Source organism: Gobio gobio (genome assembly GCF_949357685.1).
Source record: "Gobio gobio genome assembly, chromosome: 10".
Classification (NCBI taxonomy): Eukaryota; Metazoa; Chordata; class Actinopteri; order Cypriniformes; family Gobionidae; genus Gobio; species Gobio gobio.
In genome coordinates this window covers 14,832,876-14,860,690 of record NC_137116.1, presented here as the reverse complement: position 1 = coordinate 14,860,690, position 27,815 = coordinate 14,832,876, and the positions used below count along the sequence as shown (strand labels likewise).

The following is a 27,815-nucleotide window of genomic DNA, read 5'->3' as shown; positions in this document are numbered from 1 at the left end:
TGATGAAAGTTTCGAGTTTACATGACAATTGTGAGAAGTTGCGAGTTCATATGATGCAACTGTGTGAAAAGTTGCGACTTTATATGACGCAATTGTGAAAAGTTGTGAGTTTATATCACGCAATTGTGAGAAAGTTGAGTTTATATCACGTAATTCTGACTGATGCGATTGTGACAAGTTGCGAGTTTATATGACGTAATTGTGAAAGAAGTTGCGAGTTTATATGACGTAATTGTGAAAGAAGTTGCGAGTTTATATGACGCAACTGTGAAAAGTTGCGAGTTTATACGACGCAATTGTGAGTTGCGAGTTTATACGACGCAATTGTGAGTTGCGAGTTTATCGCGCAATTGTGAGAAAGTTGTGAATTTATATAACAATTGTGAGAAGTTGCAAGTTTATACAACGCAATTGTGAGAAGTTGCGAATTTGTGATGCAATTGTGAGAAGTTGTGAATTTATATAACAATTGTGAGAAAGTTGCGAGTTTATATCACCCAATTGTGAGAAGTTGCAAATTTATACAACGCAATTGTGAGAAGTTGCGAATTTATACGACGCAATTGTGAGAAGTTGCGAATTTATATGACGCAATTGTGAGAAGTTGCGAGTTTATATCACGCAATTGTGAGAAAAAAATTTTGTTTATACAATGCAATTGTGAGAAAAAAGTTGCGAGTTTATATCACGCAATTGTGAGAACAAATTTGAGTTTATACAATGCAATTGTGAGAAAAAAGTTGCAAGTTTATATCACGCAATTGTGAGAAAGTTGTGAGTTTATACGACGCAATTGTGAGAAAGTTGAGTTTATATCACGTAATTCTGACTGATGCGATTGTGACAAGTTGCGAGTTTATATGACACAATTGTGAGAAGTTGCGAGTTTATATGACGTAATTGTGAAAAGTTGCGAGTTTATATGACGCAACTGTGAGAAGTTGCGAGTTTATACAACACAATTGTGAGAACTTGCGAGTTTATGTGACGCAAATGTGAGAGAAGTTGCGAGTTTATACAACACAATTGTGAGAAGTTGCGAGTTTATATGACGTAATTGTGAGAAGTTGCGAGTTTATACGACGCAATTGTGAGAAGTTGCGAGTTTATACGACGCAATTGTGAGAAGTTGCGAGTTTATACGACGCAATTGTGAGAAGTTGCGAGTTTATACGACGCAATTGTGAGAAGTTGCGAGTTTATACGACGCAATTGTGAGAAGTTGCGAGTTTATATGACGCAACTGTGAGAAGTTGCGAGTTTATACAACACAATTGTGAGAACTTGCGAGTTTATGTGACGCAAATGTGAGAGAAGTTGCGAGTTTATACAACACAATTGTGAGAAGTTGCGAGTTTATATGACGTAATTGTGAGAAGTTGCGAGTTTATACAACACAATTGTGAGAACTTGCGAGTTTATGTGACGCAAATGTGAGAGAAGTTGCGAGTTTATACAACACAATTGTGAGAAGTTGCGAGTTTATATGACGTAATTGTGAGAAGTTGCGAGTTTATACAACACAATTGTGAGAACTTGCGAGTTTATGTGACGCAAATGTGAGAGAAGTTGCGAGTTTATACAACACAATTGTGAGAACTTGCGAGTTTATGTGACGCAAATGTGAGAGAAGTTGCGAGTTTATACAACACAATTGTGAGAAGTTGCGAGTTTATATGACGTAATTGTGAGAAGTTGCGAGTTTATACAACACAATTGTGAGAACTTGCGAGTTTATGTGACGCAAATGTGAGAGAAGTTGCGAGTTTATACAACACAATTGTGAGAAGTTGCGAGTTTATATGACGTAATTGTGAGAAGTTGCGAGTTTATACAACACAATTGTGAGAACTTGCGAGTTTATGTGACGCAAATGTGAGAGAAGTTGCGAGTTTATACAACACAATTGTGAGAACTTGCGAGTTTATGTGACGCAAATGTGAGAGAAGTTGCGAGTTTATACAACACAATTGTGAGAAGTTGCGAGTTTATATGACGTAATTGTGAGAAGTTGCGAGTTTATACAACACAATTGTGAGAACTTGCGAGTTTATGTGACGCAAATGTGAGAGAAGTTGCGAGTTTATACAACACAATTGTGAGAAGTTGCGAGTTTATATGACGTAATTGAGAAGTTGCGAGTTTATACAACACAATTGTGAGAACTTGCGAGTTTATGTGACGCAACTGTGAGAGAAGTTGCGAGTTTATACAACACAATTGTGAGAAGTTGCGAGTTTATATGACGTAATTGAGAAGTTGCGAGTTTATACAACACAATTGTGAGAACTTGCGAGTTTATGTGACGCAACTGTGAGAGAAGTTGCGAGTTTATACAACACAATTGTGAGAAGTTGCGAGTTTATACGACACAATTGTGAGAAGTTGCGAGTTTATATGACGTAATTGAGAAGTTGCGAGTTTATACAACACAATTGTGAGAACTTGCGAGTTTATGTGACGCAACTGTGAGAGAAGTTGCGAGTTTATACAACACAATTGTGAGAAGTTGCGAGTTTATATGACGTAATTGAGAAGTTGCGAGTTTATACAACACAATTGTGAGAACTTGCGAGTTTATGTGACGCAACTGTGAGAGAAGTTGCGAGTTTATACAACACAATTGTGAGAAGTTGCGAGTTTATACGACACAATTGTGAGAAGTTGCGAGTTTATACGACACAATTGTGTGAAGTTGCGAGTTTATACGACACAATTGTGTGAAGTTGCGAGTTTATACGACGCAATTGTGAGAAGTTGCGAGTTTATACGACGCAATTGTGAGAAGTTGCGAGTTTATACGACGCAATTGTGAGAAGTTGCGAGTTTATACGACGCAATTGTGAGAAGTTGCGAGTTTATACGACGCAATTGTGAGAAGTTGCGAGTTTATACGACGCAATTGTGAGAAGTTGCGAGTTTATACGACGCAATTGTGAGAAGTTGCGAGTTTATACGACGCAATTGTGAGAAGTTGCGAGTTTATACGACGCAATTGTGAGAAGTTGCGAGTTTATACGACGCAATTGTGAGAAGTTGCGAGTTTATACGACGCAATTGTGAGAAGTTGCGAGTTTATACGACGCAATTGTGAGAAGTTGCGAGTTTATACGACGCAATTGTGAGAAGTTGCGAGTTTATACGACGCAATTGTGAGAAGTTGCGAGTTTATACGACGCAATTGTGAGAAGTTGCGAGTTTATACGACGCAATTGTGAGAAGTTGCGAGTTTATACGACGCAATTGTGAGAAGTTGCGAGTTTATACGACGCAATTGTGAGAAGTTGCGAGTTTATACGACGCAATTGTGAGAAGTTGCGAGTTTATACGACGCAATTGTGAGAAGTTGCGAGTTTATACGACGCAATTGTGAGAAGTTGCGAGTTTATACGACGCAATTGTGAGAAGTTGCGAGTTTATACGACGCAATTGTGAGAAGTTGCGAGTTTATACGACGCAATTGTGAGAAGTTGCGAGTTTATACGACGCAATTGTGAGAAGTTGCGAGTTTATACGACGCAATTGTGAGAAGTTGCGAGTTTATACGACGCAATTGTGAGAAGTTGCGAGTTTATACGACGCAATTGTGAGAAGTTGCGAGTTTATACGACGCAATTGTGAGAAGTTGCGAGTTTATACGACGCAATTGTGAGAAGTTGCGAGTTTATACGACGCAATTGTGAGAAGTTGCGAGTTTATACGACGCAATTGTGAGAAGTTGCGAGTTTATACGACGCAATTGTGAGAAGTTGCGAGTTTATACGACGCAATTGTGAGAAGTTGCGAGTTTATACGACGCAATTGTGAGAAGTTGCGAGTTTATACGACGCAATTGTGAGAAGTTGCGAGTTTATACGACGCAATTGTGAGAAGTTGCGAGTTTATACGACGCAATTGTGAGAAGTTGCGAGTTTATACGACGCAATTGTGAGAAGTTGCGAGTTTATACGACGCAATTGTGAGAAGTTGCGAGTTTATACGACGCAATTGTGAGAAGTTGCGAGTTTATACGACGCAATTGTGAGAAGTTGCGAGTTTATACGACGCAATTGTGAGAAGTTGCGAGTTTATACGACGCAATTGTGAGAAGTTGCGAGTTTATACGACGCAATTGTGAGAAGTTGCGAGTTTATACGACGCAATTGTGAGAAGTTGCGAGTTTATACGACGCAATTGTGAGAAGTTGCGAGTTTATACGACGCAATTGTGAGAAGTTGCGAGTTTATACGACGCAATTGTGAGAAGTTGCGAGTTTATACGACGCAATTGTGAGAAGTTGCGAGTTTATACGACGCAATTGTGAGAAGTTGCGAGTTTATACGACGCAATTGTGAGAAGTTGCGAGTTTATACGACGCAATTGTGAGAACTTGCGAGTTTATACGACGCAATTGTGAGAAGTTGCGAGTTTATGTGACGCAACTGTGAGAGAACTTGCGAGTTTATGTGACGCAAATGTGTGAGAAGTTGCGAGTTTATACGACGCAATTGCGTGAGAAAGTTGCGAGTTCATTTGAAGCAATCTGTGGTGGAAACAAGCTTCTGTAATATCTCACAATGCATTATATATTTTTTTTAGTTTTAGAAAAAGTCAAATGCCGAATTGCAATCGCAATGAACAACGAACAAAACAACTACTTTTATTTAGTGGCGTAAACGAGCTTCCATAGTCACCTGCATAACGTGTGCTTCATTCATCGCCTCCTGATTTTACACAATCATTCACGATCATGTTTAGAGGAAAAGCGCAAAACAACAGACGATTGGCCAAATTAACAGCGTCCAAAATGCCGTCCATTTGGCAGGGATGTTGATCTCCTGCACTGCTACTGAGATCCTCTATTAGAGCAATGCAAATGTCTATTGTTTGGTTGTGGTTTCTCTACCTTTTGTTCTGGTAATAGAGTGCATGAATCACATTATTATTATTATTATTTTGATTCTACATTGAATATTCTCCAATGTAATCTTTCTGTAGTAAAGATGTACTGTAATGTGCTGTAGCCGATGCATCTGCTCATTGGATGTTGCTTTTGTTCTGTTAACCCTGTACTGAGCATGGTGGGCCTTGCTATTGGTCAATGTTGTTTTATTTGTTGCATGGACTTATTATTATGACACAAAATCCACATATACTAATATTTTTCAATAAAGAATATAGTATTTTTCCTAACCTCCAGTGTGCTTCTTGCTGATTTCCATTTATTGTCTCCCCCTCCACCTCCTCCTCCCTCTGCTGTGATCCGATAGGCCGATTTCCTGGCTTTTTTCATCATGTGACCTCGAGATCCGTGGTCATTTCGAGGCACTTGAAGGTGCAGTGTGCATTCCCCACCACATCACATCCAATTGGCGCTAAAGAGGACGTAACGCTGCACCTTTAAGTCTTCTCCCAGTAAATGACCCGGATGTGAATGATCCAGGTATATCCACACATTTCATCTGTTATTGAATCAGTGGAGAGATGGGCCTTTCTGGCTCATTTTCGTCCTCCATTTTGTTTATTTGGAGTATTCTCATGCGTTTTGAAACCCGTAAATTGGTGGTGCATTGATTAATTTGCCCATTCTCTTGTTGTCATGTGAGTAGCCGGCAGATTCCAACAGCACAAACTCACGTTTTGTCTTGATATTTCATTTTTTTTAACCTTTATTTAACCAGAAAAGACTCTCTGAGATTAATAATCTCTTTTACAGGAGTGTCCTGGCCAAAATCACAAAAAAAAAAAAAATTAAAACACAAACAGACTAAAAACAGTTACATATCGTTAAATAACTGTTTTAAAATGATCCAAAGACAGCAAACTCTTTAGATTCGGGGCATCACGGCGAGTTATTCGATACCAAATTTTCCCATATCAGCCATTTTGGGTGTCAGCCATTTTGAATTTTGTCAAAAAATGCTATATTTTACGAACGCATTGGCGTATTGTTACGAAACTCAGTATGTTTTCGGCACCAAGCCCTGAAGGTACTCAAGAAGGGGTAGCGCCACCTTGTGGTCAAAAGTTATGATTTCCGAAAAAAAATTCAATTTGCCTATTTTTTATGGTATATCCACACATTTCATCTGTTATTGAATCAGTGGAGAGATGGGCCTTTCTGGCTCATTTTCGTCCACCATTTTGTTTATTTGGAGTATTCTCATGCGTTTTGAAAGCCGTAAATTGGTGGTGCATTGATTAATTTGCCCATTCTCTTGTTGTCTTGTGAGTAGCCGGCAGATTCCAACAGCACAAACTCACGTTTTGTCTTGATATTTCATTTTTATTTATTTATTTAACCAGAAAAGACTCTCTGAGATTAATAATCTCTTTTACAGGAGTGTCCTGGCCAAAATGGCCAAAATCACAACAACAACAAAAAATTACAACACAAACAGGCTAAAAACAGTTACATATCGTTAAATAACTGTTTTAAAATGATCCAAAGACAGCAAACTCTTTAGATTTGGGGCATCACGGCGAGTTATTCGATACCAAATTTTCCCATATCAGCCATTTTGGGTGTCAGCCATTTTGAATTTTGTCAAAAAACGCTATATTTTACGAACGCATTGGCGTATTGTTACGAAACTCAGTATGTTTTCGGCACCAAGCCCTGAAGGTACTCAAGAAGGGGTAGCGCCACCTTGTGGTCAAAAGTTATAATGATTTCCGAAAAAAAATTCAATTTGCCTATTTTTTATGATATATCCACACATTTCATCTGTTATTGAATCAGTGGAGAGATGGGCCTTTCTGGCTCATTTTCGTCCACCATTTTGTTTATTTGGAGTATTCTCATGCGTTTTGAAACCCGTAAATTGGTGGTGCATTGATTAATTTGCCCATTCTCTTGTTGTCATGTGAGTAGCCGGCAGATTCCAACAGCACAAACTCAGTTTTGTCTTGATATTTCATTTTTTTTAACCTTTATTTAACCAGAAAAGACTCTCTGAGATTAATCTCTTTTACAGGAGTGTCCTGGCCAAAATGGGCAGCAATACATCAGTTTCATCACAAAGGGGAAAAAAATGACAACACAAACAGACTAAAAACAGTTACATATCGTTGAATCTGTATCTATTTGTCGAATAACTGTTTTAAAATGATCCAAAGACAGCTAATTTTTTAGATTCGGGGCATCACGGCGAGTTATTCGATACCAAATTTTCCCATATCAGCCATTTTGAATTTTGTCATAAAATGCTATATTTTACGACCGCATTGGCGTATTGTTACGAAACTCAGTATGTCTCTTCGGCACCAAGCCCTGAAGGTACTCAAGAAGGGGTAGCGCCACCTTGTGGTCAAAAGTCATAATGATTTCCAAAAATGCTAAACTTTTGTTTCAATTTGCCTATTTTAATGATTCCTTTGGAATCACCGATACCAATTTGGCCAAACTTCCTGTCCGCCATTTTGATTTCCTTTAAAAACCTACTTTTTCAAACTCCTCCAAGTCTGATTTTCACCAAAATGGAATCGTATCATCTTCAGACCATGACAGCAAAAAAATTATTGATTTCGTGTCCACAGACGAAACCGTTTTTGTATATCGCAGCGGCGAAGTTGAGCCATGATGCCGAAATGGCACTTGAGGCTGTATCTCTGCAATGCTTTGGTGTGTTCTGAGCAAACATGGTGTGTGTTATGCCAACCATGACTTGAGGCTACATGCAGCGTTTCGCCGCAGTGCCACCTATTGGTCCGGAGATAGAAAAATTGGCTACTTTTGCTTATAACTTCTGAACAATTTGGCCAAAAACCACAAAACTCTTTAGATTCGGGCATCACGCAGAGTTATTCGATACCAAATTTTCCAATATCAGCCATTTTGGGTGGCAGCCATTTTGAATTTTGTACAAAAATTCTATATTTTACAAACGCATTGGCGTATTGTTACGAAACTCAGTATGTTTTCGGCACCAAGACCCGAAGGTACTCAAGAAGGGGTAGCGCCACCTTGTGGTCAAAAGTTATAATGATTTCAAAAAATGCTAAACTTTTGATTCAATTCGCCTATTTTAATGATTCCTTGGGAATCACCGATACCAATTTTGCCATATTTGGCCGAACTTTCCGTCCGCCATTTTGATTTCCTTTAAAAACCTACTTTTCAAACTCCTCCAAGACTCTTTGTCTGATTTTCACCAAAATCGAATCGTATCATCTTCAGACCATGACAGAAAAAAATCATTGATTTCGTGTCCACAGACGAAACCGTTTTCGTAAATCGCAGCGACAAAGTTGAGGCACGATGCCGAAATGACACAAGGCTGTATCTCTGCAATGCTTTGACATAATGACACCAAACTTTGCACGTGTCATCGTCACCTCAGTCTGACCACACCACATCAATTTAGTCACAGCGCCACCTATTGTTTAAAAGTGATAAACCATTAAATCATATTATTAGTGACTGTATATGTTTTTGCAGCCTAAAATCGTCTTAAAATGCCTTTAATTGCTCATTGTTGCAGTTGGTCTGACGCTCTCAGACATGTTGGCGAGTCTTATTGTCTTCGTTGTGCTTGGCCCTGCTCTCAGCTATATTATTTACAGTGTAATTGTTGCTCTATCAATAAATATTCACGTAAAGTCATAATAAAGCATGCAAACGGCATTTCTTGAACCAGAAAAAGCCGTTTGGTTTCCTGCAATATCTGATTTTTGCTTTATGAACAGAGGAGTTATTCTACATCTACAGAGATCTCGGATAAATCCCAGTAAACATGTTTCTTAAGATAAGAAGTGTCCAACATCCCTATCAACCAGATTTTAGACTTAAGAGCTTCAGCGTGTTCTTAACCCGCAGAGATTTGGAGGTTGGGATAAGATTAGGATTGTGTTCCTAGTAGCAATAGAGGATGTTGATTCAGGAAGATGTCCTAGTTCGGCCAAATCACGTCCATAGAGATGTCATTGCTTTTTACGTGAAAATGGTTTCCCACACATTTCTCCAAAGTTCTGTCATCAGAAAACGCAAAGCCCTTCATTGATAAAGTGTGACAGCTCGCATATAAATACATCTGAACCCAGACGTTTCCTCCATGCTCAGACATTTGGCTGAGAACTTGAAGCAGCTGTGGATTCTTCAGCTGTCCTGTGTGCGTTTATCATTCACTAAATAACTCTAGAGCGTCCAGATCCGCTGAGACGAGGTGAGGAGCCGCTTCTGTTCACACAGCTGTAGAATATGGTTGGAGCTGATATACACTCGGTTAACTCAATCAAGAAAAGGTCAGACTTCGGATCTGAAGTTCTCTACACTGACACAAAATGCCATAGGATTTACTTTGCAACAAGAAGCAAATCTGGGTTTATTTACACATTTACAAAAGCATCAGGATGTTCTACCAGCGCTATACTACGGTTAAGTTTAGAGTTAGTGGTCAGTATTTGTTTTGCGCTGTGTATCAACTTCACTGATTAAATCTGGTGTGGGTAAAAAGAATCACGTCTGATGGACGATTGACACAGTTTGGTTCTGAAAGAACTGCCGTATTCTACAATGACTACCAGAAACGCTCAGTGGCCGGATGCATAAACTGCTTGGACCAATTAGTGGGGTTGCTAAGTTTCCGGAAATTTTACAGGATTTTTTGTAAACTTTTTGAAAATCTTGGAAACTTTTCAGTTTTTTTTGGAAACTTTGAGAATTTTTTTGGATAAGTTTTGAGATTTTTGGGAGGGAATTTTTCCAGGATTTTTTTGATAACTTTTCAGTATTTCATTGGAAAAAGTTTTGAGATTTCTTTTTTGGAAACTTTCCTGGATGTTTTGAAAACTTTCCAGGATTTTTTGGAAACTTTTGAGAATTTTTTTGGAAAAGTTTTGATATTTTATGGGGGGGATTTTTCCAGGATGTTTTGAAAACTTTCCAGGATTTTTTGGAAACTTTTGAGAATTTCTTTGAAAACGTTTTGATATTTTTTGTGTGGAAACTTTCCGGAATTAAAAATCCTGAAAAGTGTCCAAGATTTTCATAAAATTTCCCAAAAATAAATCAAAAGGTTTTCCAATAAAATCCTGGAAAGTTTCCAAAACAAATTCATTAGAAGTTTCCAAAAAATCTTGGAAAGTGTCCAAAGAAATCCTGGAAAGTTTCCCCACAAAAAATATCAAAACATTTCCAAAGAAATTCTCAAAAGTTTCCAAAAAATCCTGGAAAGTTTTCCAAAATGTCCAAAGAAATCCTGGAAAATTTTCCAAAAAATCCTGGAAAAATCCTGAAAACTTTTTTTTTTGGAAAAAAATTTACATTTCTGGAAATGTTCAGCCTCTTTGCAACCCTACTAATTAGTCACCTAATTCTTTTCAATTTTTTTTGTCTTGAATTTGAAAAGAAGGACTGATTACTGCTAGTTCTTAAGACATATTGGCTGTATTTATGCAACCGGCCACAGGACTAGAGAACTATGCCACGTGAACTAGACTTCTCAAACTATTTAGGATGGAAGGAAGTATTGTGTTATTGTAGAGCAGGGGTCGGCAACCTAACGCACACAGGGTTAATCACTGACACATTAAGTTAGGAATTATAAATAGTGTGAGAATTTAAGTGTTTACAACAAACTAAACTGGACAAGACTAAACCAACATTAACTCAGGGCTCGACATTAAGCCTGTTCACATGCTTGTCCTTCGGACAAGTAAATCTGTCACTCACTTGTCCGAGTTAAAAATTTGCTTGTCCGGATTTTTTTTTTTTTTTTTTTGTGTTGTAAATATAATCTATTCTGAAGCAATATTCTCACCAGTGTTCAATCAGCTTTGACATATTTAAATCTGCATAATTGTGATATGTTTACCTTTTTATAAAGGGCATTTTTCCATAATCTTATTAAATATAGGATATGCTTCAGCTTTCATTTTATATTCTTAAATGTGATCTATAAATTAAATTAGAATAAGACACTATAGGCTGTTACCAATCAAATTCAATTATTTACACTGAAAAATTACAACTGCATTAAATAATGTTATGAGATTATTTTAAATATTTTTGAATATACAAATAAGAAAAGTTGGAAAGATGAAACTAAACCACCAGTAGGTGGCAGCATGTGACTGTCTTAATGAGTGAGTCATTGAGTCGATTCATTCAAACGATTCTTTCAAACGGCTGATTCATTCAAGAATTTGGCGGTCGTTTACGAATAGGTCATTGAATCTTTGATTCAACCGATTCATTGAAAACGCTGAATCACTCAGTAACACACACTGTTGCTGTGAGATGAGTTATGGTTTTGTTGTGATATTTGTTTGGAACTATTTTCGCTGCTGAAATAGAACAAAAACAGTCCATATTGCATCTAAAATGTAGGTGATTTAATGTTAATGAATTGTTTATGGAGCTGGTATGAAATCAGCCTCATGTTCAGTTGTGATGATATTCAGGAAAACACACTCTTGTTAGTGTGATGTTGCTTAACTGTATCATATGTTATAAATAATAAAACTACACAATTTGAACCGTGTATGTTAACTGAGTTTCTGTGTGTGAGCGGCGCTCATTTGTTTTTGATTTTCTCCTCGAGAGGCTCAACAGCTCAACCTTATTAACGTCAGTTTGTTTTATATTATCCACTATTGATCTCCACTTACACTAGTGAATGCAGAATCATTTTTGCATTTTGGTGATTCCCTAGTTAGTTTTTGTTTTGACGTTTTAACCAGATTACTTGTCCGTCGGGCAAGTAAAATTATTTTTCACTTGCCCCTTCAAAAAATCCACTTGACAAGCATTAATGTCGAGCCCTGATTAAAGGGTTAGTTCACCCAAAAATGTAAATTGTGTCATTAATGACTGAGCCTCATGTGGTTGGACACCCGTCAGACCTCCGTTCATCTTCAGACACAAATGAAGATATTTTAGTGTAAATCTGATGCTCTGAAAGGCCTCCATTGGCTCAATGCACTTTACACTCTCAAGACCCTTAAAAGACACTAAAGACTAAAGTTACAAAGTCCATCTCACTACAGCGGCTCTACAATAACTTTATGAAGACGAGAATAGTTTCTGTGTGCAAAAAAACCCTAAATAACGACTTATATAGTGATGACGATTTCAAAACACGGCCTCATGAAGCTTCGAAGCGTTATGAATCAGTGAGTCAATTCAGCAGTTTGAATCGCCAAATTTCAGCAGTTTGGCAGTTTGACACGCGATCCGAATCATGATTCGACTCACTGATTCATAACGCTCTGAACCGCTGAATCGACTCACTGATTCATAACGCTCCGAATCATGATTCGACTCACTGATTCATAACGCTCTGAACCGCTGAATCGACTCACTGATTCATAATGCTCTGAACCGCTGAATCGACTCACTGATTCATAACGCTCCGAATCATGATTCGACTCACTGATTCATAACGCTCTGAACCGTTGAATCGACTCACTGATTCATAACGCTCCAAATCATGATTCGACTCACTGATTCATAACGCTCTGAACCGCTGAATCGACTCACTGATTCATAACGCTCCGAATCATGATTCGACTCACTGATTCACAACGCTCTGAACCGCTGAATCGACTCACTGATTCATAACGCTCTGAACCGCTGAATCGACTCACTGATTCATAACGCTCTGAACCGCTGAATCGACTCACTGATTCATAACGCTCTGAACCGCTGAATCGACTCACTGATTCATAACGCTCTGAACCACTGAATCGACTCACTGATTCATAACGCTTCGAAGCTTCATGAGGCCGTGTTTTGAAATCGTCATCACTATATAAGTCATTATTTAGGGGTTTTTTTCGCAAAAAAACTATTCTCGTCTTCATAAAGTTATTGTAGAACCGCTGTAGTGAGATGGACTTTGTAACTTTAGTCTTTAGTGTCTTTTAAGGGTCTTGAGAGTGTAAAGTGCATTGAGCCAATGGAGGCCTTTCAGAGCATCAGATTTACACTAAAATATCTTCATTTGTGTCTGAAGATGAACGGAGGTCTGACGGGTGTCCAACCACATGAGGCTCAGTCATTAATGACACAATTTACATTTTTGGGTGAACTAACCCTTTAACTACAAACTGACGAGGTTGAACTACAGTTGCAAGTCTTGATATTTGTCACTATAGTTACAGGCATTTCCCATGAATTAGTGAAGGGGTTTGCCTTCAGTTTCCTGTTCTTACTGATGGTAAATGACTGGATGAATGTAGCCACAGCTATCAGACTAACACAAACATGCAGTTCAGACACCGTTCACTCGCCTTCACTCTTCATTTCCCATCACACGATTCATTTCTCCCGGAAGTTCCCGCAGGAGACGATGGCCAAGCCTCCAGCAGCGGTTCAGTCCCACTCATAATTTGCTGTGATGTGATTGTTCTTGCAGGATCTCATTTTAACAGGCATCAGCACAGTCATGCTACCTCTTGCCGGCATTTCCACGTAGGCCCGCAGGCCCAGATCCCTGTTGATTTCCCAATGCCCCATCCAGGACAATCTCAGACGGGAATGAGCCATCATCTCGGCCCCGCGCATCCGCCTCTCAACCACATGCCAGCGCCAGCGTTCCAGGACATCCAAGCCCCGCCCTTCCTACCTCAGGCTTTACACCAGCAATACCTCATCCAGCAGCAGATCCTGGAGGCCCAGCACAGGAGGATACTTCCACAGCCCAGGTATGCTTCAAACCCAAAGTCAACCTCGTTCTTACTTCCAGGATAAGTTCAAAATGAAAGGGTTAGTTCACCCAAAAATGAAAATTCTGTCATTGATTACTCACCCAAAAATTTAAATTCTGTCATTGATTACTCACCCAAAAATGAAAATTCTGTCATTAATTACTCACCCAAAAATGAAAATTCTGTCATTAATTACTCACCCAAAAATGAAAATTCTGTCATTAATTACTCACCCAAAAATGAAAATTCTGTCATTAATTACTCACCCAAAAATGAAAATTCTGTCATTGATTACTCACCCAAAAATGTAAATTCTGTCATTAATTACTCACCCAAAAATTACTCACCCAAAAATGAAAATTCTGTCATTAATTACTCACCCAAAAATGAAAATTCTGTCATCGATTACTCACCCAAAAATGTAAATTCTGTCATTAATTACTCACCCAAAAATTACTCACCCAAAAATGAAAATTCTGTCATTAATTACTCACCCAAAAATGAAAATTCTGTCATTAATTACTCACCCAAAAATGAAAATTCTGTCATTAATTACTCACCCAAAAATTACTCACCCAAAAATGAAAATTCTGTCATTAATTACTCACCCAAAAATGAAAATTCTGTCATTAATTACTCACCCAAAAATGAAAATTCTGTCATTAATTACTCACCCAAAAATGAAAATTCTGTCATCGATTACTCACCCAAAAATGTAAATTCTGTCATTAATTACTCACCCAAAAATGAAAATTCTATCATTAATTACTCACCCAAAAATTACTCACCCAAAAATGAAAATTCTGTCATTAATTACTCACCCAAAAATGAAAATTCTATAATTAATTACTCACCCAAAAATGTAAATTCTGTCATTAATTACTCACCCAAAAATTACTCACCCAAAAATGAAAATTCTGTCATTGATTACTCACCCAAAAATGTAAATTCTGTCATTAATTACTCACCCAAAAATTACTCACCCAAAAATGAAAATTCTATCATTAATTACTCACCCAAAAATTACTCACCCAAAAATGAAAATTCTATCATTAATTACTCACCCAAAAATGTAAATTCTGTCATTAATTACTCACCCAAAAATGTAAATTCTGTCATTAATTACTCACCCAAAAATGTAAATTCTGTCATTAATTACTCACCCAAAAATGAAAGTTCTGTCATTAATTACTCACCCAAAAATGAAAATTCTGTCATTGATTACTCACCCAAAAATGAAAATTCTGCCATTAATTACTCACCCAAAAATGTAAATTCTGTCATTGATTACTCACCCAAAAATGAAAATTCTGTCATTGATTACTCACCCAAAAATGAAAATTCTTTCATTGATTACTCACCCAAAAATGAAAATTCTGTCATTGATTACTCACCCAAAAATGAAAATTCTTTCATTGATTACTCACCCAAAAATGAAAATTCTGTCATTAATTACTCACCCAAAAATGAAAATTCTGTCATTAATTACTCACCCAAAAATGTAAATTCTGTCATTAATTACTCACCCAAAAATGAAAATTCTGTCATTGATTACTCACCCAAAAATGTAAATTCTGTCATTGATTACTCACCCAAAAATGAAAATTCTGTCATTAATTACTCACCCAAAAATGTAAATTCTGTCATTAATTACTCACCCAAAAATGTAAATTCTGTCATTAATTACTCACCCAAAAATGAAAATTCTTTCATTGATTACTCACCCAAAAATGTAAATTCTATCATTAATTACTCACCCAAAAATGAAAATTCTGTCATTAATTACTCACCCAAAAATGAAAATTCTTTCATTGATTACTCACCCAAAAATGTAAATTCTGTCATTAATTACTCACCCAAAAATGTAAATTCTGTCATTAATTACTCACCCAAAAATGAAAATTCTTTCATTGATTACTCACCCAAAAATGAAAATTGTCATTGATTACTCACCCAAAAATGAAAATTGTCATTGATTACTCACCCAAAAATGTAAATTCTTTCATTGATTACTCACCCAAAAATGAAAATTCTGTCATTGATTACTCACCCAAAAATGAAAATTCTGTCATTAATTACTCACCCAAAAATGTAAATTCTTTCATTGATTACTCACCCAAAAATGAAAATTCTGTCATTGATTACTCACCCAAAAATGAAAATTCTGTCATTAATTACTCACCCAAAAATGTAAATTCTGTCATTAATTACTCACCCAAAAATGAAAATTCTGTCATTGATTACTCACCCAAAAATGTAAATTCTGTCATTAATTACTCACCCAAAAATGTAAATTCTTTCATTGATTACTCACCCAAAAATGAAAATTCTGTCATTGATTACTCACCCAAAAATGAAAATTCTGTCATTAATTACTCACCCAAAAATGTAAATTCTGTCATTAATTACTCACCCAAAAATGTAAATTCTTTCATTGATTACTCACCCAAAAATGAAAATTCTGTCATTGATTACTCACCCAAAAATGAAAATTCTGTCATTAATTACTCACCCAAAAATGTAAATTCTGTCATTAATTACTCACCCAAAAATGAAAATTCTGTCATTGATTACTCACCCAAAAATGTAAATTCTGTCATTAATTACTCACCCAAAAATGTAAATTCTGTCATTAATTACTCACCCAAAAATGTAAATTCTGTCATTAATTACTCACCCAAAAATGTAAATTCTGTCATTAATTACTCACCCAAAAATGTAAATTCTTTCATTGATTACTCACCCAAAAATGTAAATTCTTTCATTGATTACTCACCCAAAAATGAAAATTCTGTCATTAATTACTCACCCAAAAATGAAAATCCTGTCATTGATTACTCACCCAAAAATGAAAATTCTGTCATTAATTACTCACCCAAAAATGAAAATTCTGTCATTAATTACTCACACAAAAATGAAAATTCTATCATTAATTACTCACACAAAAATGAAAATTCTGTCATTAATTACTCACCCAAAAATGAAAATTCTGTCATTAATTACTCACCCAAAAATGAAAATTCTGTCATTAATTACTCACCCAAAAATGAAAATTCTGTCATTGATTACTCACCCAAAAATGAAAATTCTGTCATCAATTACTCACCCAAAAATGAAAATTCTGTCATCAATTACTCACCCAAAAATGAAAATTCTGTCATTGATTACTCACCCAAAAATGAAAATTCTGTCATTGATTACTCACCCAAAAATGAAAATTCTTTCATTGATTACTCACCCAAAAATGAAAATTCTGTCATTAATTACTCACCCAAAAATGAAAATTCTGTCATTGATTACTCACACAAAAATGAAAATTCTTTCATTGATTACTCACCCAAAAATGAAATTTCTGTCATTAATTACTAACCCAAAAATGAAAATTCTGTCATTGATTACTCACACAAAAATGAAAATTCTGTCATTGATTACTCACCCAAAAATGAAAATTCTGTCATTAATTACTCACCCAAAAATGAAAATTCTATCATTAATTACTCACCCAAAAATGAAAATTCTGCCATTGATTACTCACCCAAAAATGAAAATTCTGTCATTAATTACTCACCCAAAAATGAAAATTCTATCATTAATTACTCACCCAAAAATGAAAATTCTGTCATTGATTACTCACCCAAAAATGAAAATTCTGTCATTAATTACTCACCCAAAAATGTAAATTCTGTCATTGATTACTCACCCAAAAATGAAAATTCTGTCATTGATTACTCACCCAAAAATGAAAATTCTATCATTAATTACTCACCCAAAAATGAAAATCCTGTCATTGATTACTAACCCAAAAATGTAAATTCTGTCATTGATTACTCACCCAAAAATGAAAATTCTGTCATTGATTACTCACCCAAAAATGAAAATTCTATCATTGATTACTCACCCAAAAATGAAAATCCTGTCATTGATTACTCACCCAAAAATGAAAATTCTGTCATTGATTACTCACCCAAAAATGAAAATTCTGTCATTAATTACTCACCCAAAAATGAAAATTCTGTCATTGATTACTCACCCAAAAATGAAAATTCTGTCATTGATTACTCACCCAAAAATGAAAATTCTATCATTAATTACTCACCCAAAAATGAAAATTCTGTCATTAATTACTCACCCAAAAATGAAAATTCTGTCATTTAATTACTCACCCAAAAATGTAAATTCTGTCATTAATTACTCACCCAAAAATGAAAATTCTGTCATTAATTACTCACCCAAAAATGAAAATTCTGTCATTAATTACTCACCCAAAAATGTAAATTCTGTCATTAATTACTCACCCAAAAATGAAAATTCTGTCATTGATTACTCACCCAAAAATGTAAATTCTATCATTAATTACTCACCCAAAAATGAAAATTCTGTCATTAATTACTCACCCAAAAATGAAAATTCTGTCATTAATTACTCACCCAAAAATGTAAATTCTGTCATTAATTACTCACCCAAAAATGTAAATTCTGTCATTGATTACTCACCCAAAAATGAAAATTCTGTCATTGATTACTCACCCAAAAATGAAAATTCTATCATTGATTACTCACCCAAAAATGAAAATCCTGTCATTGATTACTAACCCAAAAATGAAAATTCTGTCATTGATTACTCACCCAAAAATGAAAATTCTGTCATTAATTACTCACCCAAAAATGAAAATTCTGTCATTGATTACTCACCCAAAAATGTAAATTCTGTCATTGATTACTCACCCAAAAATGAAAATTCTGTCATTAATTACTCACCCAAAAATGTAAATTCTGTCATTAATTACTCACCCAAAAATGTAAATTCTGTCATTGATTACTCACCCAAAAATGAAAATTCTGTCATTAATTACTCACCCAAAAATGTAAATTCTGTCATTAATTACTCACCCAAAAATGTAAATTCTGTCATTAATTACTCACCCAAAAATGTAAATTCTATCATTAATTACTCACCCAAAAATGAAAATTCTGTCATTAATTACTCACCCAAAAATGAAAATTCTTTCATTGATTACTCACCCAAAAATGTAAATTCTATCATTAATTACTCACCCAAAAATGAAAATTCTGTCATTAATTACTCACCCAAAAATGAAAATTCTGTCATTGATTACTCACCCAAAAATGAAAATTCTGTCATTGATTACTCACCCAAAAATTTAAATTCTGTCATTGATTACTCACCCAAAAATGTAAATTCTGTCATTAATTACTCACCCAAAAATGTAAATTCTGTCATTAATTACTCACCCAAAAATGTAAATTCTGTCATTAATTACTCACCCAAAAATGAAAATTCTTTCATTGATTACTCACCCAAAAATGAAAATTCTGTCATTGATTACTCACCCAAAAATGAAAATTGTCATTGATTACTCACCCAAAAATGTAAATTCTTTCATTGATTACTCACCCAAAAATGAAAATTCTGTCATTGATTACTCACCCAAAAATGAAAATTCTGTCATTAATTACTCACCCAAAAATGTAAATTCTGTCATTAATTACTCACCCAAAAATGTAAATTCTGTCATTAATTACTCACCCAAAAATGAAAATTCTTTCATTGATTACTCACCCAAAAATGAAAATTCTGTCATTGATTACTCACCCAAAAATGAAAATTGTCATTGATTACTCACCCAAAAATGTAAATTCTTTCATTGATTACTCACCCAAAAATGAAAATTCTGTCATTGATTACTCACCCAAAAATGTAAATTCTGTCATTAATTACTCACCCAAAAATGTAAATTCTTTCATTGATTACTCACCCAAAAATGAAAATTCTGTCATTGATTACTCACCCAAAAATGAAAATTCTGTCATTGATTACTCACCCAAAAATGTAAATTCTGTCATTAATTACTCACCCAAAAATGTAAATTCTGTCATTAATTACTCACCCAAAAATGAAAATTCTGTCATTGATTACTCACCCAAAAATGTAAATTCTGTCATTAATTACTCACCCAAAAATGAAAATTCTGTCATTGATTACTCACCCAAAAATGTAAATTCTGTCATTGATTACTCACCCAAAAATGTAAATTCTGTCATTAATTACTCACCCAAAAATGAAAATTCTGTCATTGATTACTCACCCAAAAATGTAAATTCTGTCATTAATTACTCACCCAAAAATGAAAATTCTTTCATTGATTACTCACCCAAAAATGAAAATTCTGTCATTAATTACTCACCCAAAAATGAAAATTCTGTCATTGATTACTCACACAAAAATGAAAATTCTTTCATTGATTACTCACCCAAAAATGAAATTTCTGTCATTAATTACTAACCCAAAAATGAAAATTCTGTCATTGATTACTCACACAAAAATGAAAATTCTGTCATTGATTACTCACCCAAAAATGAAAATTCTGTCATTAATTACTCACCCAAAAATGAAAATTCTATCATTAATTACTCACCCAAAAATGAAAATTCTGCCATTGATTACTCACCCAAAAATGAAAATTCTGTCATTAATTACTCACCCAAAAATGAAAATTCTATCATTAATTACTCACCCAAAAATGAAAATCCTGTCATTGATTACTAACCCAAAAATGAAAATTCTGTCATTGATTACTCACCCAAAAATGAAAATTCTGTCATTAATTACTCACCCAAAAATGTAAATTCTGTCATTGATTACTCACCCAAAAATGAAAATTCTGTCATTGATTACTCACCCAAAAATGAAAATTCTATCATTAATTACTCACCCAAAAATGAAAATCCTGTCATTGATTACTAACCCAAAAATGTAAATTCTGTCATTGATTACTCACCCAAAAATGAAAATTCTGTCATTGATTACTCACCCAAAAATGAAAATTCTATCATTGATTACTCACCCAAAAATGAAAATCCTGTCATTGATTACTCACCCAAAAATGAAAATTCTGTCATTGATTACTCACCCAAAAATGAAAATTCTGTCATTAATTACTCACCCAAAAATGAAAATTCTGTCATTGATTACTCACCCAAAAATGAAAATTCTGTCATTGATTACTCACCCAAAAATGAAAATTCTATCATTAATTACTCACCCAAAAATGAAAATTCTGTCATTAATTACTCACCCAAAAATGAAAATTCTGTCATTTAATTACTCACCCAAAAATGTAAATTCTGTCATTAATTACTCACCCAAAAATGAAAATTCTGTCATTAATTACTCACCCAAAAATGTAAATTCTGTCATTAATTACTCACCCAAAAATGAAAATTCTGTCATTGATTACTCACCCAAAAATGTAAATTCTATCATTAATTACTCACCCAAAAATGAAAATTCTGTCATTAATTACTCACCCAAAAATGAAAATTCTGTCATTAATTACTCACCCAAAAATGTAAATTCTGTCATTAATTACTCACCCAAAAATGTAAATTCTGTCATTGATTACTCACCCAAAAATGAAAATTCTGTCATTGATTACTCACCCAAAAATGAAAATTCTATCATTGATTACTCACCCAAAAATGAAAATCCTGTCATTGATTACTAACCCAAAAATGAAAATTCTGTCATTGATTACTCACCCAAAAATGAAAATTCTGTCATTAATTACTCACCCAAAAATGAAAATTCTGTCATTGATTACTCACCCAAAAATGTAAATTCTGTCATTGATTACTCACCCAAAAATGAAAATTCTGTCATTAATTACTCACCCAAAAATGTAAATTCTGTCATTAATTACTCACCCAAAAATGTAAATTCTGTCATTGATTACTCACCCAAAAATGAAAATTCTGTCATTAATTACTCACCCAAAAATGTAAATTCTGTCATTAATTACTCACCCAAAAATGTAAATTCTGTCATTAATTACTCACCCAAAAATGTAAATTCTATCATTAATTACTCACCCAAAAATGAAAATTCTGTCATTAATTACTCACCCAAAAATGAAAATTCTTTCATTGATTACTCACCCAAAAATGTAAATTCTATCATTAATTACTCACCCAAAAATGAAAATTCTGTCATTAATTACTCACCCAAAAATGAAAATTCTGTCATTGATTACTCACCCAAAAATGAAAATTCTGTCATTGATTACTCACCCAAAAATTTAAATTCTGTCATTGATTACTCACCCAAAAATGTAAATTCTGTCATTAATTACTCACCCAAAAATGTAAATTCTGTCATTAATTACTCACCCAAAAATGTAAATTCTGTCATTAATTACTCACCCAAAAATGAAAATTCTTTCATTGATTACTCACCCAAAAATGAAAATTCTGTCATTGATTACTCACCCAAAAATGTAAATTCTTTCATTGATTACTCACCCAAAAATGAAAATTCTGTCATTGATTACTCACCCAAAAATGAAAATTCTGTCATTAATTACTCACCCAAAAATGTAAATTCTGTCATTAATTACTCACCCAAAAATGTAAATTCTGTCATTAATTACTCACCCAAAAATGAAAATTCTTTCATTGATTACTCACCCAAAAATGAAAATTCTGTCATTGATTACTCACCCAAAAATGAAAATTGTCATTGATTACTCACCCAAAAATGTAAATTCTTTCATTGATTACTCACCCAAAAATGAAAATTCTGTCATTGATTACTCACCCAAAAATGTAAATTCTGTCATTGATTACTCACCCAAAAATGTAAATTCTGTCATTAATTACTCACCCAAAAATGTAAATTCTTTCATTGATTACTCACCCAAAAATGTAAATTCTTTCATTGATTACTCACCCAAAAATGAAAATTCTGTCATTGATTACTCACCCAAAAATGTAAATTCTGTCATTAATTACTCACCCAAAAATGAAAATTCTGTCATTGATTACTCACCCAAAAATGTAAATTCTGTCATTAATTACTCACCCAAAAATGAAAATTCTGTCATTGATTACTCACCCAAAAATGTAAATTCTGTCATTGATTACTCACCCAAAAATGTAAATTCTGTCATTAATTACTCACCCAAAAATGAAAATTCTGTCATTGATTACTCACCCAAAAATGTAAATTCTGTCATTAATTACTCACCCAAAAATGTAAATTCTGTCATTAATTACTCACCCAAAAATGTAAATTCTGTCATTAATTACTCACCCAAAAATGTAAATTCTGTCATTAATTACTCACCCAAAAATGTAAATTCTTTCATTGATTACTCACCCAAAAATGTAAATTCTTTCATTGATTACTCACCCAAAAATGAAAATTCTGTCATTAATTACTCACCCAAAAATGAAAATCCTGTCATTGATTACTCACCCAAAAATGAAAATTCTGTCATTGATTACTCACCCAAAAATGAAAATTCTGTCATTAATTACTCACACAAAAATGAAAATTCTATCATTAATTACTCACACAAAAATGAAAATTCTGTCATTAATTACTCACCCAAAAATGAAAATTCTGTCATTAATTACTCACCCAAAAATGAAAATTCTGTCATTAATTACTCACCCAAAAATGAAAATTCTGTCATTGATTACTCACCCAAAAATGAAAATTCTGTCATCAATTACTCACCCAAAAATGAAAATTCTGTCATCAATTACTCACCCAAAAATGAAAATTCTGTCATTGATTACTCACCCAAAAATGAAAATTCTGTCATTAATTACTCACCCAAAAATGAAAATTCTGTCATTAATTACTCACCCAAAAATGAAAATTCTGTCATTGATTACTCACCCAAAAATGAAAATTCTGCCATCAATTACTCACCCAAAAATGAAAATTCTATCATTAATTAACTCACCCAAAAATGTAAATTCTGTCATTAATTAACTCACCCAAAAATGTAAATTCTGTCATTAATTACTCACCCAAAAATGTAAATTCTGTCATTAATTACTCACCCAAAAATGTAAATTCTTTCATTGATTACTCACCCAAAAATGAAAATTCTTTCATTGATTACTCACCCAAAAATGAAAATTCTGTCATTAATTACTCACCCAAAAATGAAAATCCTGTCATTGATTACTCACCCAAAAATGAAAATTCTGTCATTAATTACTCACCCAAAAATGAAAATTCTGTCATTAATTACTCACCCAAAAATGAAAATTCTGTCATTGATTACTCACCCAAAAATGAAAATTCTGTCATCAATTACTCACCCAAAAATGAAAATTCTGTCATCAATTACTCACCCAAAAATGAAAATTCTGTCATTAATTACTCACCCAAAAATGAAAATTCTGTCATTAATTACTCACCCAAAAATGAAAATTCTGTCATTGATTACTCACCCAAAAATGAAAATTCTATCATCAATTACTCACCCAAAAATGAAAATTCTATCATTAATTAACTCACCCAAAAATGTAAATTCTGTCATTAATTACTAACCCAAAAATGAAAATTCTGTCATTAATTACTCACCCAAAAATGAAAATTCTGTCATTGATTACTCACCCAAAATTTTTTTTCGGTTTACATTTTCGGCTGTTTTTTTTTTTACTTCGGCCCGAAACCGATAATGCCATTTTCGGCCAAACATTTTCGGCGGCCGAAATTTCGGTGCACCCCTAATATATATATAAACAGACACGCGTAAAAAAAGATTTCCCTTACATTAGTTATTTGTAGTTATTCATGATCCCTCAGCCCCTCTAAAATATGATGCAGTTTAAAAATAAACTTGTTTGTTTTGTCACAACAGAACAGAGGAGCATAAAAATATATTTTAAGTTCTGATACATAAAATGTATAAAAATACAAACTTAAGATATGAAACTTAAAGTCCTTTGGACGAAAACACAATAACAAAAAGTTACCAGTATTAATAGACGTGGTAAGCTTCATAAATGCCATCCGTGTTGCCAAACGGCACGTTGTAGAGCGCCCTCTGGTGGACAAACTATGAAACGCCAACACTAATAATGTGGTTGAGCGGTGTTTCATCCGTTTTTATTATTTTTTTAAATATTCATTTATCGACCATTATAAATGGCGATACCGATAGTTTGGAAAATGTCTAATATCGGCCCGCCGATATATCGGTCAGGCTCTAATTTGGACCTTCAACCGTTGGTTCCCATTGAAGTCCATTATGTGCAGAAAAATCCTGGAATGTTTTCCTCAAAAAAACGACTGAAGAGAGAAAGACATGAACATCTGGGATGAGATGGGGGTAAATCATCATCAGATGTTCATTTTGAAGTGAACTAATCCTTTAAAGTCCGCGTGAACGCGAAATTGCATTCGTGTTTATTTCGTGCTTTTACTGGCGGAAGAAAAGCGGAAGAGAAGATCCGTTCATGTTTGCTCCTGTATTTATGTTTTTGAATTTCGTAAAAAAAAAAAAAAAAATAGGCTAATCACTTCTTGGGATTTAAGAATCAATATTGTTTTGTAAAAGTGAGAATCGATTAAAATCAAGAAATCTATATTTTTTACCCAGCCCTAATACACACCAAAACTTAGAGTTTTATTCCTAAATATATTCTAAAGATTTTTACAGAGGGGTTTTTCATATATCAACTGATTTTATATAACATTTTATTCCTAAATTTGAGCTCCAGTAGCTCATCTGTTTGATCGACCACACGGGCATCAATGAGCCTCGGCCGCCCATGACCCTGTGGCCGGTTCTCCACTGGTCCTCCATGATCCTGTGGCCGGTTCTCCACTGGTCCTCCATGACCCTGTGGCCGGTTCTCCACTGGTCCTCCATGACCCTGTGGCCGGTTCTCCACTGGTCCTTCATGACCCTGTGGCCGGTTCTCCACTGGTCCTCCATGACCCTGTGGCCGGTTCTCCACTGGTCCTCCATGACCCTGTGGCCTGTTCTCCACTGGTCCTTCATGACCCTGTGGCCGGTTCTCCACTGGTCCTCCATGACCCTGTGGCCGGTTCTCCACTGGTCCTCCATGACCCTGTGGCCGGTTCTCCACTGGTCCTTCATGACCCTGTGGCCGGTTCTCCACTGGTCCTTCATGACCCTGTGGCCGGTTCTCCACTGGTCCTTCATGACCCTGTGGCCGGTTCTCCACTGGTCCTTCATGACCCTGTGGCCGGTTCTCCACTGGTCCTCCATGACCCTGTGGCCGGTTCTCCACTGGTCCTTCATGACCCTGTGGCCGGTTCTCCACTGGTCCTCCATGACCCTGTGGCCGGTTCTCCACTGGTCCTCCATGACCCTGTGGCCGGTTCTCCACTGGTCCTCCATGACCCTGTGGCCGGTTCTCCACTGGTCCTCCATGACCCTGTGGCCGGTTCTCCACTGGTCCTCCATGATCCTGTGGCCGGTTCTCCACTGGTCCTTCATGACCCTGTGGCCGGTTCTCCACTGGTCCTTCATGACCCTGTGGCCGGTTCTCCACTGGTCCTCCATGACCCTGTGGCCGGTTCTCCACTGGTCCTTCATGACCCTGTGGCCGGTTCTCCACTGGTCCTCCATGACCCTGTGGCCGGTTCTCCACTGGTCCTCCATGACCCTGTGGCCGGTTCTCCACTGGTCCTCCATGACCCTGTGGCCGGTTCTCCACTGGTCCTCCATGACCCTGTGGCCGGTTCTCCACTGGTCCTTCATGACCCTGTGGCCGGTTCTCCACTGGTCCTTCATGACCCTGTGGCCGGTTCTCCACTGGTCCTCCATGACCCTGTGGCCGGTTCTCCACTGGTCCTCCATGACCCTGTGGCCGGTTCTCCACTGGTCCTCCATGACCCTGTGGCCGGTTCTCCACTGGTCCTCCATGACCCTGTGGCAGGTTCTCCACTGGTCCTCCATGACCCTGTGGCCGGTTCTCCACTGGTCCTCCATGACCCTGTGGCCGGTTCTCCACTGGTCCTCCATGACCCTGTGGCCGGTTCTCCACTGGTCCTTCATGACCCTGTGGCCGGTTCTCCACTGGTCCTCCATGACCCTGTGGCCGGTTCTCCGACCACTGCAGACCAGGAACACCCCACAAGAGCTGTAGTTTTGGAGATGCTCTGACCCGTCACAATCTGGCCCTCGTCAAACTCGCTCAAATCCTTACGCTTGCCGATTTGTCCTGCTTCTAACACATCAACTCTGAGGACACAATGTTCACTTTTTTCTGCCTAATATATCCCACCCACTAACAGAGATCATCAGTGTTATTCACCTGCTTATCGGTGTATTTTAATACCAGATCTTTGATTGAGGCTCTAACCATTATGCTCTGATTTCCCCAGCAGACATGCTCCAGACAGAACCCTTCCCCATCCGCAGACGCTACGGCCGCCGTATGAATATCCTCCATCCTTCCACATCCCAGCGCCGGCGCCGCCGCAGCGATACCTTGCTGAAGGAACGGACTGGTGCGTCTGCATTCACGTGATAAGCTAGCACTCGATTAGCTCTGATCTATTGACGTGTGTCCTGTGTTTGTGTGCAGGGATCTGAGTGTGGATCCAGGCCTGGCTCAGTATCACGTCTCTCCCCTCACTCAGCATTATCAGCATTACCTGACCTCTCCACGCCTGCATCACTTCCCCAGGAGCACCACCTCGGCACAAGTGGTCAGTCTGAACCCACTGCAATCACACTTACATTCACACCACTTGCATTAAACCTATACATTTGATCAGTTCATGCACTTCCTGGGAATCGAACCCATGACCTTGTCAATGCTTAAAGGATTAGTTCACTTTTAAGTAAACTTTTGCTGATAGTTTACTCACCCCCATGTCATCCAAGATGTCCATGTCTTTCTTTCTGCAGTCGAAAATAAATTTTTTGATGAAAGCATTCCAGGATTGTTCTCCATATAATGGACTTCAATGGGCTCCAAACGGTTCAGTTTCAGTGCAGCTTTAAACGACACCAGATGATGAATAAGCAAACGATCAGCAGTATTTATGCTATTATTTTACCTCTTATCAGACAAACGTGATCATCTCTGAGCTATAACTTCCGCTAAGTGAGGTCAAAATACGAGCGTGGTCATAGATGTATACGTAGATGCCTCATTAGCGCTTGCACGGATCAGTAGAATGAGGCATCTACGATCGATATATCTATGACCACGCTCGTATTTTGACCTCACTTTGCAGAAGTTATGGCTGAGCTCAGAGATGATCACGTTCGTCTGATAAGAGGTAAAATAATAGCATAAATACTGCTCGGTTGCCTAGATAAGACCCTTATTCATCGCCTGGTGCCGTTTAAAGCCCTTTGAAGCTGCACTGAAACTTACCCGTTT

General features: G+C 36.1%; 1 protein-coding gene across 5 annotated transcripts in view; it reads left to right on the top strand.

The window, feature by feature from the left end:
* The window catches only part of ark2cb (arkadia (RNF111) C-terminal like ring finger ubiquitin ligase 2Cb), a 49,729-nt gene that overhangs the window by 3,306 nt on the left and 18,608 nt on the right, over positions 1-27,815 (top strand). For 2 of the 5 annotated variants that reach the window (XM_079827528.1, XM_079827532.1), the window contains exons 1-3: positions 13,032-13,626; positions 26,806-26,931; positions 27,009-27,132. In XM_079827528.1, the coding sequence (XP_079683654.1) occupies positions 13,187-13,626; positions 26,806-26,931; positions 27,009-27,132 (690 nt within the window). In that variant the 5' untranslated portion in view covers positions 13,032-13,186. Of the gene's footprint in view, positions 1-13,031; positions 13,627-26,805; positions 26,932-27,008; positions 27,133-27,815 lie in introns of those variants that run through there. The other 3 variants (XM_079827530.1, XM_079827531.1, XM_079827529.1) reach the window with 3 other exon arrangements.